The following is a 13,826-nucleotide window of genomic DNA, read 5'->3' on the forward strand; positions in this document are numbered from 1 at the left end:
GGTCAAGTCAGAACTGTAGCTGCTGGCCTGTGCCACAACCACAGCAAGGCCAGATCTGAGCCACATCTGCAACCCACACCACCGCTCACCACAATGCCGGATCTTTAATCCACTGCGCAAGGCCAGGGATCGAACCTGCGTCCTTACGGATACTAGTCGGATTCCTTATAGCCAAGGCAAACGGGAACTCTCACCTTAATCATTTTTAAGCGTACAGTTCAGTGGTATCAAGTACATTCATATTTTCATGCAACCATCACCACTACTTAATCTGTTTTTTAAGAAGCCTACCAGCTATTTCTCTAAAACAATGGTTTTCAAACTTGACTACAAAAGAATCACCTGGGGAGTTTCACCATCTACTTATTTCTGGATCCTACTACTGGAGATTCCAAATTAATTTGCCTGAGGTACATCTAGGCACTGGGAGCTTTAAGAGCTCCCCAGGTGATTTTAATGGACAGCCCAGATTGAAAACAACTTCTCTAAAAGAAACAAAGCCAAAATAATTAAAAGTGATCTGAAAGAAAAAGGTGAAAGACACCACTATTATAATCACAAAAGTTCTCCAGCTCAACTGAACAGTTACCATTTTACTATAGTTTCTCTTTTTAAAAAAATCACCCTTGAAGATGATCAGAGGTGAATCATGAACTCTGAACACGAGAGCAGCCCATCCCATAGCTCAGGGCCGAGACCTAACCTAGAGCTGTTCGGGGCATCCTGCGCAGACAACCTCAGGATTGCGTTGTTTCCCTGAAAATCCACTTACACAGCCCAGGCAAACATGCTTTGTTAGGCTCTCCTTTAAGCTCATGGAGTAGATGGCCTAACCACCTAAGCCCTTAGCTACATGCCAACAATTCTCTGATTTGGGGCAAAGATTCACTGCCTGAACTTAACCTTATGGCTGCTTGAAACCAAATATCTTATAAATCAGTTCAGGGAACTTAGAGCAAGAATAAAATATCTAAAGCAAATGGATATGACTCATAAGACCAACAACTGGGCAACTGGGCTGTACACGTAACATGTATAATAAAAATCTTTCATGTTTTAAAATAAATTTGACTCCCCAAAGTCTCATAAGTGAACCTGAATGATTTATTCTTGTGATTAACAAAGAAAGTAATATATTTACAAAAAACATTACTACTCCAGCCTGCCCATCTCCCAACCTCCTAAAGATGGGTGCTTTATATACCATAGGGAATACCCTACCTATGCCTTGTCAGGGGTGTGTGTGTGTGTGTTGGGAGGTTAGCCATATAATGTGGCAGTGAACCACAGGATTGATTAGGCTACCTACTGCTAAGAGGAACAGCAGATACATGTTATCTATTCAAACAATTTAGTTTTAGTCTCATACGTCCAAATTGTGGCATAAATGGCAAGATGTATCTAGCGTATAATGCAATACAAGCAGGATATTTCTTCTTTCATTTCTTTAGATTATTTCCTGGTGACAATATAGATTGTAATACATATTCATTATAGGAAATGCACCACAGTAAAAGGAGAACATCATTTACAAATATTTTCAATATCCAAAGAAAGCCAAGATTAATGTATTGGTAAATTTCCTTCCACCCTTTTAAACATAGATTTACTGGAATTCCCTTCGTGGCTCAGCAGTTAATGAACCCAACTAGGATCCATGAGGATGCGGGTTCAATCCCTGGCCTTACTCAGTGGGTTAGGGATCCTGCGTTGATGTGAGCTGTGGCGTAGGTCACAGACACGGATAGGATTTGGCACTGCTGTGGCTGAGGTGGAGGCTGGCAGCTGCAGCTCCAATTTGATCCCTAGCTCGGGAACTTCCATATGCTGTGGGTGTGGCCCTAAAAAGCAAAAAAAAAAAAAAAAAAAAAAAAAAAATATATATATATATATATTACTATGTGTAGTCAAAGACTTAAGATTATGCTTTAAAAAATAATTGTCAATTCTGCTTTAAGTAACATCATATCATATGCATTTTCCATATCATTAAAATAATTAAAAAATGTTTAAATACCAACCTAATATTTCGTTATCTATTTCTCTGTTCTTAAGCATTTAGAATATTCCAATTTTTAAAAAATAATTTAATGTCGAATTGACATAAATAACCCTGAACATACATCTTTGTTCACATTTCTGGAGTGGAAATATGGATTGAAATGATGCATTGCTGGGTGTCCTGTCCTGTCTCATCAGCAGCTTTTGTTTAGCTGAGGTTGCTAAATATTAGTTTTCTTTAAATGCTTATCAATGTGATGAATGTTTTAAGAGCCAGAAATCATAATTCTTTATACCCAATACTATCCTGGGCCATGGATGAACTGAACTGACATAGATAAGGATGTTTCATTTTCTTACCCTTGGTAGGATGTAGTTGTTTCAGTAATACAAGTAGCCTGGGAAAAAGAGTTTTGAACTTTAGGTAAAAGTAGCACAAAGTTGCCGAGTGACTCACTTATCTAGCTTCTCATTAGCTTGCCGCCAATGTGTCTGCTCTTTCCTCCATCTCAAATTTTCATTTAAGCCCGGAAATCGGTCATTCCCTAGGAGTTAAGAAATGCACGATAGGAATTTGATTAGCATTAGCAAGATAACCAGAAGTTCCATAACAAGCTCAGTAGAGAGGACTCAGCACCACATCTGTGCCTAATTAGAACCCGTGCTGGGTGCTGGTGGGAGACAAAGCCCACCCATGGCCCTGACTGGGCTGGCCTGTTCTTTGACAGGTTAGCATTTAGAGGCTTGTCCACCTTGACAGAGTTTCAGTGAGCACATTTCGCATGAATGCAGGGTTCCAATGAAATTGGGGTTTCTCACTGAATTATTGAAAAGGAGAGCTAGTGTAGAATGAGGATGCCCAGCCACCACTGAAAAAGCTCAGCTCTTTCCACGTTCTCTGCCATTATGTTCCACTGCATAAAGGAGCTGTTTCTTTTACTTGAGCACAGTGAACATGACTGGGGTGCTAGAGCGATTCAATCGATCCTACAGAGAGGAGCTCAGCCTTTCGGAGATCATTTCTGGTGTGATGGGATCCCTAGGGAACTGCAATACTCTGAGATTACTGGGGGGATTGGTTTCATTCTAACAGTACTCTGCATGATTTGGGGAGATGACCTTAGAACCAGAACCCTCCAGTAGAACCACCTACATAGACTATTCAACTTTCCTGGGGAGAAGCGTCACCCTTGTGGAAGATGCCATTCACCTCAACCTGTGACTTGCATTCTTGGATGACACCTTTTACTACCACCAAGTTTTAAACAGAAGAGGCCATTTGGGGACGTTTCTGAGGCTCCTGTGATCGCAGGAAAGGCACTTTACCCTAGAGGCACGGGGCTAACATTACAAACATCATGCACAAGATCCCAGAATCTGCCTGTCTCTGTTATCATAACATCTTAAGAGAGTGATGGTGTCTGTGATTCCTCTGGGGAGGAGGGTACAAAATTCGCTGACAGCAGGAAAGGGCTGCTCCAACACACCTGGAGCCCGGCAGCGCCGCATCATCTCGCCTCTGGCCCCTTCACCTCGCAGCAAAGCCTCTTCCAGCCTGGCTTTGACGTCCCTCGACTTCTGCAGAACTTGGGTACTGACTTTGTCAGAAGTCTGTTTTCCCTGGATGGGAAAGAAGCAGAAGGACATTAAGCTTGGTGAGATCTCTGTCTATGGGGAGAATCCTCAAGACAGAACACCTCACAGTGACATCAGCCAATTTGGACACATGCTACAGAGATACTCTATCCTGGGGGATCCTGAGGCTGAAATCCTATTAATGGGAATGTGTTCTCTCTGCAGAAGGCAGAGCTCTTTCCCAGGGGAATGACTGTATCTACATAGGCTATAGATATGCATATGGGTTATAGATTCTACTACAGAAATACCACAAAATTAATGGTGCCCCTGTTGCCCAAACAAAGGGGAACAGTGACAAGACAGAAAAGAACTTGGGAGATAAGAGCTGAGTGGCAAACTGAGCCACCCCACACTTACTTTGTATTCAAAACATGAGACACAGATGAAAAGGAGATCTAAAATCCTGTTTAGCTGCATGGATGGCAAGTCGGCAATCCACTTCCTAAGGAGGATCTGATCAGCATTTTTCATGATCCAGAGGAAGCAAATCATGAGGTTTCGGGTCGTGTCGGCATTCAGCATGTTGTACTGCTTGTAGGGCTGGAAGGAAGCAGATTGGGGAGAAGGACGCAGGGGAAGAGGTTGAGCAGCAGACACATGGAAAGGGATGCTCATTTCTTAGGACATAGTAACTGGACTTCTTCCAAGGCTTGGGATCTGTTTCCAGGAACTCTGCCTCCCCTCCACAAGAGAAGCTGTGTTCTTTGAGTGGGTCTGCTCCGCAAAGGGGCTGGCCTGGGGCAATATCTGAATGAGACTTTCAGCCACGTACCTGTAGGCACCCTCTGTTTCAGGAGCAGTGTGGTCTAGTGGTCTGCCTTGGACCTTGACCATGCCCTCCCTGTCCCCCATCTCAGTGACACAGGGGCTAAGCTGCTAAGTTCTTCATGTATTTTTCCTTCAAACTGGAGACTGCTGGGTTGGACTTCTAGCAGGGAACTACCCTGGCTGGGTTCCCCGAATATCCTAACTATTCAAGATTTAGCTTCTTTGTCAGAATCCAAAGTATAAGGGTCATGAACTGCTCAGCAAATTAATCAAATGCATCATTCAGTGGGTCCCCTGCAGTGGGACTTTAAATCACAATTTATGTTTTCCTGGGAGCAGGGGGTGGGGGCTCAGGCTATCTGCTTTCATGCTCTGGCCACAAGTGTTCATTTTTGAGTGCTGAGCACACTGTCTGTTGCTCTTCCAGTCAACACCGAGGACAATATGTGGTTCATGTGGCAGAGCTAATATCTAATGGAATGTAGTGATGACACTGCAGTGAGGTATAGGTTCCTATGTGAGGAAAATGGCAGGTTTGGATGGGAATGATAGGGCTTATGAAGTGACTTTGGATTTTCTGAATATGGCCATAAGAAGAAATGAAATCTTTAGATGTATTATAACTTCAGAGGAAGCATTTAATAGGCAAAACTTGGGCTTCTGAGTTTCTGTTAGAGATAAACAACATAAAAGGCACACACTACCTCAAGCAGCTGACTTTAGTAAGACAGATATACAAAGGTGGAGTAGTATATTTATTACACTGTAGGATGAGTTATGTCAACTCCCAAACATCTTTTCTCTTTTTTACCTCCTTGCCCCTCAGCTCTCACGGGGGTGTCTGGGGATGGGGAGGGCTGGAGGGAAGAGGAGAAAGTCACCCAGCAAAGCAGAGTTAGGTCGAAAGTCTACCTTCCCAGTAAAGAACTGTGTTGAGTTCTCTGCATAGATAAATGCTACGCTGAAATGTAAAGTTAAAATGCTAGAGGCTGCAGTGCTGTCTTTTTTTTTTTAGGGCCACACCTGCAGCACATGGAGGTTCCCAGGCTAGGGGTCTAATCAGAGCTGTTGTTGCCAGCCTACACCACAGCCACAGTGACGAGAGATCCAAGCTGCGTCTGCAACCTACACCACAGCTCATGGCAATGCCGGATCCTCAACCCACTGAGAGAGGCCAGGGATCAAAGCTGCAACCTCATGGTTCCTAGTCGGATTTGTTTCCGCTGCACCAAGATGGGAACTCCTGCAGTGCTGTCTTGACAAAGGCATCAGAGACCAGCAAGGAACAGAGGTAGATTCTACCTCGAGTGAATCAGAAGCTGTATTCCTGGAAAAGCCCCTCTTCAAGCCTGCAGAGTCTGTGCTAAAGGACAGAGTGGGAGTTTCTGTTGTGGAGCAACAGGATTGGTGGCATCTTGGGAGCACTGGGACTCAGGCTTGACCCCCCGTACAGTGGGTTAAGGATCTGGCATTGTTGCAGCTGCAGCTTAGGTCTCAACTGCAGCTCAGATCTGATCCCTGGCCAAGGAACTCCCTATGCCTTGGGGCGGCCAAAAGAAAAAAAATAAAATTTATATATATGTGTGTGTGTGTTGTATATATATATATATATGTATATATATATATATATGTATGTATAGGACAAAGCCAAACAACTCTTCTGAGACTCTCTGGGAATGCAAAAAAAACTGAAGAAGCTTATGACACAGCCTAGCAAGCAACCGGCCTCCTTCATTCTTTCTTTCTTTTTTTTTTTTTTGAGGCAGACATAGGATGAATAATAAACATATAGAATAAACACAGCTCAAGCCTCCCACTTGAGGGAGTCTTGGTTTGATCTGTGCAAGAATCCCAGATTTTCCAAGCTTACCTTTCTTGGTTTTCTGAGCCTTGGACTTGGCGCCACTGAAACTGCCTGAATTTGATCTGTGAGTCTCTGCTGTTGCCAGAACCCCATCTGACTGGGTGCTGCCTCACCTGTGCCATTTCCCTTCTCAACTGCTGGCCTCACCAAGATTCCTTTCTATCAGAAATCTCACTGCCTGATCTAGGCTGGGTTCTGGTAGGTGAATTTAAGAACAAGCCCATTAGAGGATGGGAGAAGACACAATATGAAAAATAAACAAGAGGCATGTGCACCAACATACCAGGGAAGACAGCATTGTTCCACTTGTCTTCAAGTTAAAGTGATTCCCAGCTATGGCCAATGCCACATTCTGGTTAATTGCACTGCTCCCTTCTTGTTCTTCATCCGAGCCATTGGCACGATTTTTTCCACTGCGGGCATCTGCAGCTGTAATTAAAATATTATTGGTCTTACCATATGATCCAGTTATTGTGCTCCTTGGTATTTAACCAAAGGAGTTGAAAACCTTAGGTTCACACAAAAGTCTGCACACCATACTAACAGCAGTTTTATTCATAACTGCCGCAACTTGGAAGCAACCAAGAGGTCCTTTAGTAGGTGAATGGATAAACAAATTGTGGCACATCCAGACAATGGGAAATCATTCAGTGCCAAAAAGAAATGATCTATTAAGCCATTTATTATATCCATGTAATATAGATGTATGTATGTTTATACACAGGTCTAGATGTATGCAAACAAAATAAAGACCCACCATTTAAAAGGTTGATTTTTAAGGCCATGATCAATTACATAAACAGAAAGTATTTATTGAAGCAGTTCTGAAAAAAGCGTGCTAAAAAACACATGTGACTGACTCATTAAAAACTCACGATTTTATTAGACTCATCAACATTATAGTATTTTGACTTATAATACTAGAGTATAAATGGTATTTTCACCTGTGGAACTTCTGACAACAGAATTCAATTTTAAAAAATAATAATTCACTATTGTTTTTTAAGGCAACTAAGTTTTTTAAACAACTGGTGAAATGAAGAGCATGTGGCAACTATTCAAGACCTGATAACATTATCAGGATTAATTTGAGGATTCATTCTCATTTCCCCTAAATGTGCCTAGGATCATAGTTACAAGAAAAGGTGGGAAGGATATGAACATCTGATGCCAAAATGCTTTTATAGAAGTTCTCTCATTTTATCTTTATCACGACCCTTAAGATAATAAGCATCGTTATCACATTTTTATAGCCGAGGAAAGGAAGTGAAAGCATTAGAAGGCTGAGCAACTTGCCAAAGGTCACATACAGTAAGAAACGGGCTAGAATTTGAGTTCAGCTGTATCTTTTTTTAAAAAAAAATAACATACCTATTAGTTTATCCATTGAAAGATTTCATATGTAATAGATACACTATATTACCTCTAAAAATAGAATACTTGTACTGTTTTCCCTCTTGTCAGCTATGTCATGACTATAAAGTTCAGTGTGTATGTAAAGAAACCACTGAGATTTCAAAGATTCAAAGACCAAGTGCTGAAAAGTTCTCATTCCAAGTGACTGATTAGGAAAATTCTAACCAAGAAGGAAGCTTTGTGCAATGTGTGCTAACAATTCCCTGCTTTGGGAATAAACAAGTCACAGGTCTTCAAAGGAAACTTTCTTGAAATGTCCAGGCAAAATTCTAGAAGTGGTCTGCAAATCACGTGCCACGCTCTAAATCACATCTTTATATACTGCAGATGACTCTATTCTCCACCTGCTCTCCAGTCAGGCACAGCTAGAGGAAGCTTGATGCACCTCACCCTGCAGTCAGACCACTCATTTGCCAAGCTGGCTTCTGTAATTTCCTTGCCTGTTTCTCCCTCCTCATTTACATGAGCTAAATAATTGTCAACACAGGATCTTAGAAATAATTTAGTCACCAAGGACAGTTTACATTTGGAGGAAGTAGGAAAACATGGATGGTTCCCAGATTTGGCACATGATTGCCTGCAAGGATTCTGGGCTTAATAAGCATCCTCAGGTTCCTTCCTCTGTCAAGAGGACAGTGTGGTAATGTCTAAGAACTTCTCTTTGCTTGAGGAAAAGCAGGAACCACTCTGAAGTGGTCAGAATTGTGTGTGTGTGTGTGTGTTGGGAGGAGCAGGAGGGCAGGCAGATGGGATTGTCTTTCTCAGGTGTCAGAAAAGAAGTTCCTTTTGGGAGAGGGGAGTTTTGTTTGTCTATATTCCCTAATCCACACTGTAATATGCCAATAAACTCAGGAGGTGCACAAAGGCCTTCTAGACAATCTAGCCTTTCCTCTTGCCGCCAAGTTGGAGATACTGACCTCAACCTTAGAATGAGTCTCTTGGTGCCAAAGGCAAAATTCCTCTGCTGTTTTTTTTTTTTTTTTTGAAAATTTTTCTTATAATTGATTTACAATGTTCTGTCAATTTCTGCTGTACCTACACAGTGACCCAGTTTACACACACACATTCTTTTTCTTACATTATCCTTCATCATGTTCCATCACAAGTGCTTAGACACATAATTCCCTGTGCTATATAGCAGGATCGCATTGCCTGTCCAAATGCAACAGTTTTCATCCACTAACCCCAGTTTTTGTTTTGTTTGCATGGTACAAGTGTTTAGACTCATTTGGGTCTGTTTCTTTAACACTTACAAAAGAGAAAGAACACCTTTATTTCAAGGCCTTAGAGCAGGGATCTCCAAAAGGAGAAATTCTGTTATCTCATCCTTTGGGGTGTATGGTCAATAATGTTTATCATATACCAACAGACCAATGATTGAATGAATGAATGAACAATTTCTAAATAAAAAACATACAGTGCGATGTGCCTTTAAAAAAACCCATCTATTGGGGCCTACGTTAAAAAGTATTGGAGAGCATGGGTGTTGGGAATTGTTCACACAAGCATATAGCACTGAAGCTAGTAATAGAAAGCTCATTCTAGTGGGGTATTTGGCAGGGGCCCCCATCACTCCAAAGAAGGAAATAGAAGGCAGTGTTACCTGTAAAGTCATAGAGCTGTGGCAAAGCATCCAAAATGATACCCACCAAAGGCAGGTAGAGGGCAGCTACTTTGACCTTCACCTCTGGTTTGACACAACGTGGGTCCAGGTCGTGAGAACTGAGCAGGCTGTGGATGGCACTGACGGCTTTCCTTTGCACTTTGCTGATTCTGTTGGTGCAACACAGAAAACCAAAGTTACGGTGAAGGGAGCCTGAGCAGAATGCTCCTGAACAATGGGATGACAATGTGAAAGCCAAACAAATTAGAGTAGAAATATATAGAATACAGAGACAAACTGCCTGTGTTCTAGTCCTGGCTCTGCTGTTGGCGTGATGCTTAGAATGCAACATGTTGTATCATCAGTATTCCACACCTTTTCATCACTGAATAATATTCCATTGCATGAATGTATTTTATTTATCCATTCATCAACTGAAGGACATTTGAGTTGTTTCTACTTTTTGGATATTATGAATTATGAGTGCTGCTATGCATATTTGTTTACAAGTTCTTCTGTGGTTGTATGTTTTATTTCTCTTGGGTATCTACCTCAGGGTAGAATACCTAGATCGTATGGTAACTCTATATTTAATCTTTAGAGGAACCACCAAACTGTTCTCAGCAGTGGCTATATCATTTTACATTCCCATCAGCAGTGTATTTTCTCTTTTCCAATACTTATTATTATCTATTAAGCCATCCTGGTGGGTATGAAGGTGGTATGAGCTGAATGTTTGTGACCTGTTCCAGACTTTTATGTTGAAACTTAATTTCCAATGTGATGGTGTTTGGAGGTGGGGCCTTTGGGTCTTTAGGGCTCTGGAATGAGAGTAGAACCTTTATAAAAGAGACCCAAGAGAGCTCCCTTTCGGTGTGGGTGAACATAGCAAGAAAATGACCATCTATGAACTAGGGAGTGGGTCCTCGCCAGATGCTGAAACTGCCAGCACCTTGATCCTTAACTTCCCTGCCTCCAGAGCTGTGAGAAATTTCTGTGGTTTATAAGCCACTAAGTCTACGCTATTTTTGTTATAGCAACTCAAAGGAACTAAGAAAGAAGGGATATGTACCTGGTTTTGAAAAGCATTTCCCTGATGGTTAATTATGCTGAGAACTTTTTAATGTGCTTATTAGTCATATCTTCTTTGGAGAAATGTCTATTCTGATCCTGTGACCTTTAAAAAATTGAGTTGTTTGTTCTTTTATTATTGAGTTGTTGAGTTGACTTTAAAATATTTTTTAAATACAAATCCCTCATTAGAACTATGATTTGCAAATTTTTCTCCCATTCTGTTTGCTGTGTTTTCACCTTCTTAATGATGTCCTATAAATCACAGAAATTTTAAATTTAATCAAGTCTAATTTATCTTTTTTCCCTCTTTTGCCAGGTGTCTTTTCGGTGTCAGATCTAAGAAACTAATGCCTATTCAAATTTCATGAAGATTATTACCCTTGTGATTTCATCTAAGAGTTACATAGTTTTAACATATATATTTAAGTCTTTTATCTCTCTTTCTTTTTTGGGCATGGGGGGGCACACCTGTGGCATATAGAAGTTTCCAGGTGGGGGATCAAATCTGAGCCACAGCTGTGACCTTAACCTGCTGTACCACAGCAGGATCTCTCCATTTTGATTTAATTTTTGTATATGGTGTGAAACAGGGATCCAGCTTACTTCTTTTGAATGTGGATATCCAGTTTTCCCAGTGCTATTTGTTGAAAACATTGTTCTTGCACCCACTGAATTGTTTTGACACTCTGGTCAAGAATTGGTTGGCTACAAACGTGAGGATTTAATTTCTAAACTCAATTCAATTTCATTAATTTACATGTCTATCTTTAAGTCAGAACCATGTGGTCTTGACTATTTATATATTTATTTATTTATTGGTCTTTTTAGGGCCACACCCAAGGCATATGGAAATTCCTAGGCTAGGGGTCGAATTGGAGCTGCAGCTGCTGGCCTATGCCACAGCCACTGGAATGTGTGATCTGAGCCTCATCTGAGACCACAGTGGCTCATCCTTAATCCACTAAAAGGGGCTGGGGATGGAACCAGCATCCTCATGCCTACTAGTTGGGTTCATTCCCACTGAGCCACAGTGGGAACTCCCTGGTCTTGACTACTTTATAGTAAGTTTTGAAATTGGGAAATGTGTGTTCTCCATTTTTGTTTTTCTTTTTCAAGACCGTTTTGGCAATATGGAAGTCCTTTGAATTTCTACACAAATTTTGTGTCAATTTGTCCATTTCTATAAAAGCCAGCTGGAATTGTACTGAATCTGTAGATCAATTTGGGGAGTACTACCATCTTAACAATATTAAATTTTCTGATCCATGAAAGTGTCATGCCTCTCCATTTATTTAGATCTCTTTATTTCTTTTGAAAGTGTTTTATAGTTTTCAGTGTACAATTCTTGTACTTATTTTGTTAAATTTATTCCAAAGATTTGTATTCTTTTGATGCTACATTAAGTGGAATTGTTTTTTTAATTTCATATTGTTCACTGCAGGAGTATAGAAATACAATTAATTTTGGTATATTGATCTTGTACCTGCAAATTTGCTGAATTCATTTATTACCTTTAATAGTTTTTTATGGGTTCTCTGGGATTTTCTACAAACAAATCTTGTCCTCTGTGAATAGGGACAGCTTTACTTCTTCCTTTCCAATATGAATACCTTTTATTTCATTTTCTTGTCTAACTACCCTAGATAGAACTTCCAGTACAACATTGAATACAAGAAGCAGGAGTGGACATTCTTATCTTGTTCCCAACCTTAAAAGGAAAGCATTTAGTCTTTTACCAATAAATATGATGTCAGCTGTGGGTTTTTCGTAGATGCCTTTATTGGGTTGAGGAAACTCAAATATATTCCTATAGGGTTTGTCAGGACAAGGTTCTGGGTTTTTTTCAATGCTTTTTATTCATCTATTGAGATTATCACATAGGTTTTATTCTTTATTCTCATCATATAATGTATTATGTCAATCGATTTTCAGATGCTAAACCAATCTTGCACTCCTGGGATAAATTCTACTTAGCCATGGTGTATAATCCTTTTTATATGTTGCTGGGTCTGATCTTTTGTTGAAGATATTTACATCTATAACTGTATTGGTCTGCTGTTTTCTTGTGCTGTTGTTGTCTGCTTTTGCCATCACAGAAATGCTGGCTTGAAAGAATGAGTTGGGATGTGTTCTCTCTTCTGTTATTTGGAAGAATGTGTGAAGGAATTAATTTAAACATTTGGTAGCATACCACAGAGTGCTAGAGAATTTCCACATGCTTGAAAACCATTATGGTTTTAATGACGTATAAACATTTGTGGACACCCCCAGGTAAGGGAGGTTTCAGGGAGACCCACTGGAAACTAGAACTGAGGTTTCTTTCAGGAGTTCAGGTATTGATACGTGTCCTACTGGCCCTGTGCCTCAAATGGGCAGGTGTGCGTGAGTCCATTAATTGCCTTGGCAGCAAAGGGAAGTACCAGCGCAGAAGATGCACTGTCAAAGGAGAAGATGCCTCTGAGGTTTTCTGCCCACCTGGCAAATCCGTGATGGCATTTTTAATGACTCTCCAGGAGAGGAACTGACAACCCAGCAATCACGGATTATTGTGTTGCCAAAGGAGTGACACTCAATTAGTTACCCTCTGGGGGGTAGAAAAGGTACCGTGTGTGTGTGTGTGTGTGTGTGTGTGTGTGTGTGTGTGTGTGTGTGTGTCTGAAGAATGTACCTACTTGATTGAACATAATTACATGATGACCTCTGACCATACTCTACCATGTTGCTAGTGAAATAAAAACAAGCATTTTATGAGGAATCAGAACAGATGTAAAGGCTGTTTCCCTAGACATTTCACTAGAAGGGAAATGGAACATAGAAACTACTGCTTAGGTAAATATTAAAGAGCGCTTTCAGAAATCTTGTAAATAAGTGCTACCAAAAGAATTAAGACTAAGTGTGTGTGTATGTGTATATGCGCGTGAGTGCGTGTGTTTATACGAAGGGAATTTTTTTGTGTGTGCAAGCCTCCTTCTCCGCATGTTATCAGCATGTGTGGTGTCAGGGCACCCGGTGTTGCTGTGAAAATTTATGTTAGCTATAGAGAAGGAAGTTTTATAGAGAACATTGAGAAGAGTTTAGTAAGGGTTGAGAGAAGACGAAATTAAAGCCTTGGAAAATGAAGCTCTTTAAAGATACACGTAACACCTGAAATTCTGGAATGAGGCAGAAGTTACAGCTAAGAACATAAGCTTTCCCACACTGACCAGCTAAGAGATAGAGACACACACTCACTTAGGCAATACTGACATGGGCAAAGCACCTGGAACACATTTGTTATTGAAGTTACAAAATTTTGTGTTCCCATGATTGTTTCATACAGAGATGTCCTGTTTTCTTCACAAATTTATAAGCACTTTGAGGACACTAAAGAATTTCCCATTAGACAAAAATCTATAAGGAAGAGCAACGCTGCCATTCATCAGCATACTCTATTCCAGAAACTTCTTTAGCAGAGGAAGGAAG

General features: G+C 40.7%; 1 protein-coding gene across 1 annotated transcript in view; it reads right to left on the reverse strand.

Annotated features, from left to right (window-relative positions):
• Positions 1–13,826, reverse strand: part of DOCK8 (dedicator of cytokinesis 8) — a 234,119-nt gene that overhangs the window by 39,189 nt on the left and 181,104 nt on the right. The window contains 5 exon segments of the mRNA XM_003121929.6: positions 2,459–2,546; positions 3,489–3,621; positions 3,997–4,179; positions 6,555–6,700; positions 9,291–9,460. Of these exon segments, the coding sequence (XP_003121977.3) occupies positions 2,459–2,546; positions 3,489–3,621; positions 3,997–4,179; positions 6,555–6,700; positions 9,291–9,460 (720 nt within the window).

Source organism: Sus scrofa, chromosome 1, assembly GCF_000003025.6.
Source record: "Sus scrofa isolate TJ Tabasco breed Duroc chromosome 1, Sscrofa11.1, whole genome shotgun sequence".
Classification (NCBI taxonomy): Eukaryota; Metazoa; Chordata; class Mammalia; order Artiodactyla; family Suidae; genus Sus; species Sus scrofa.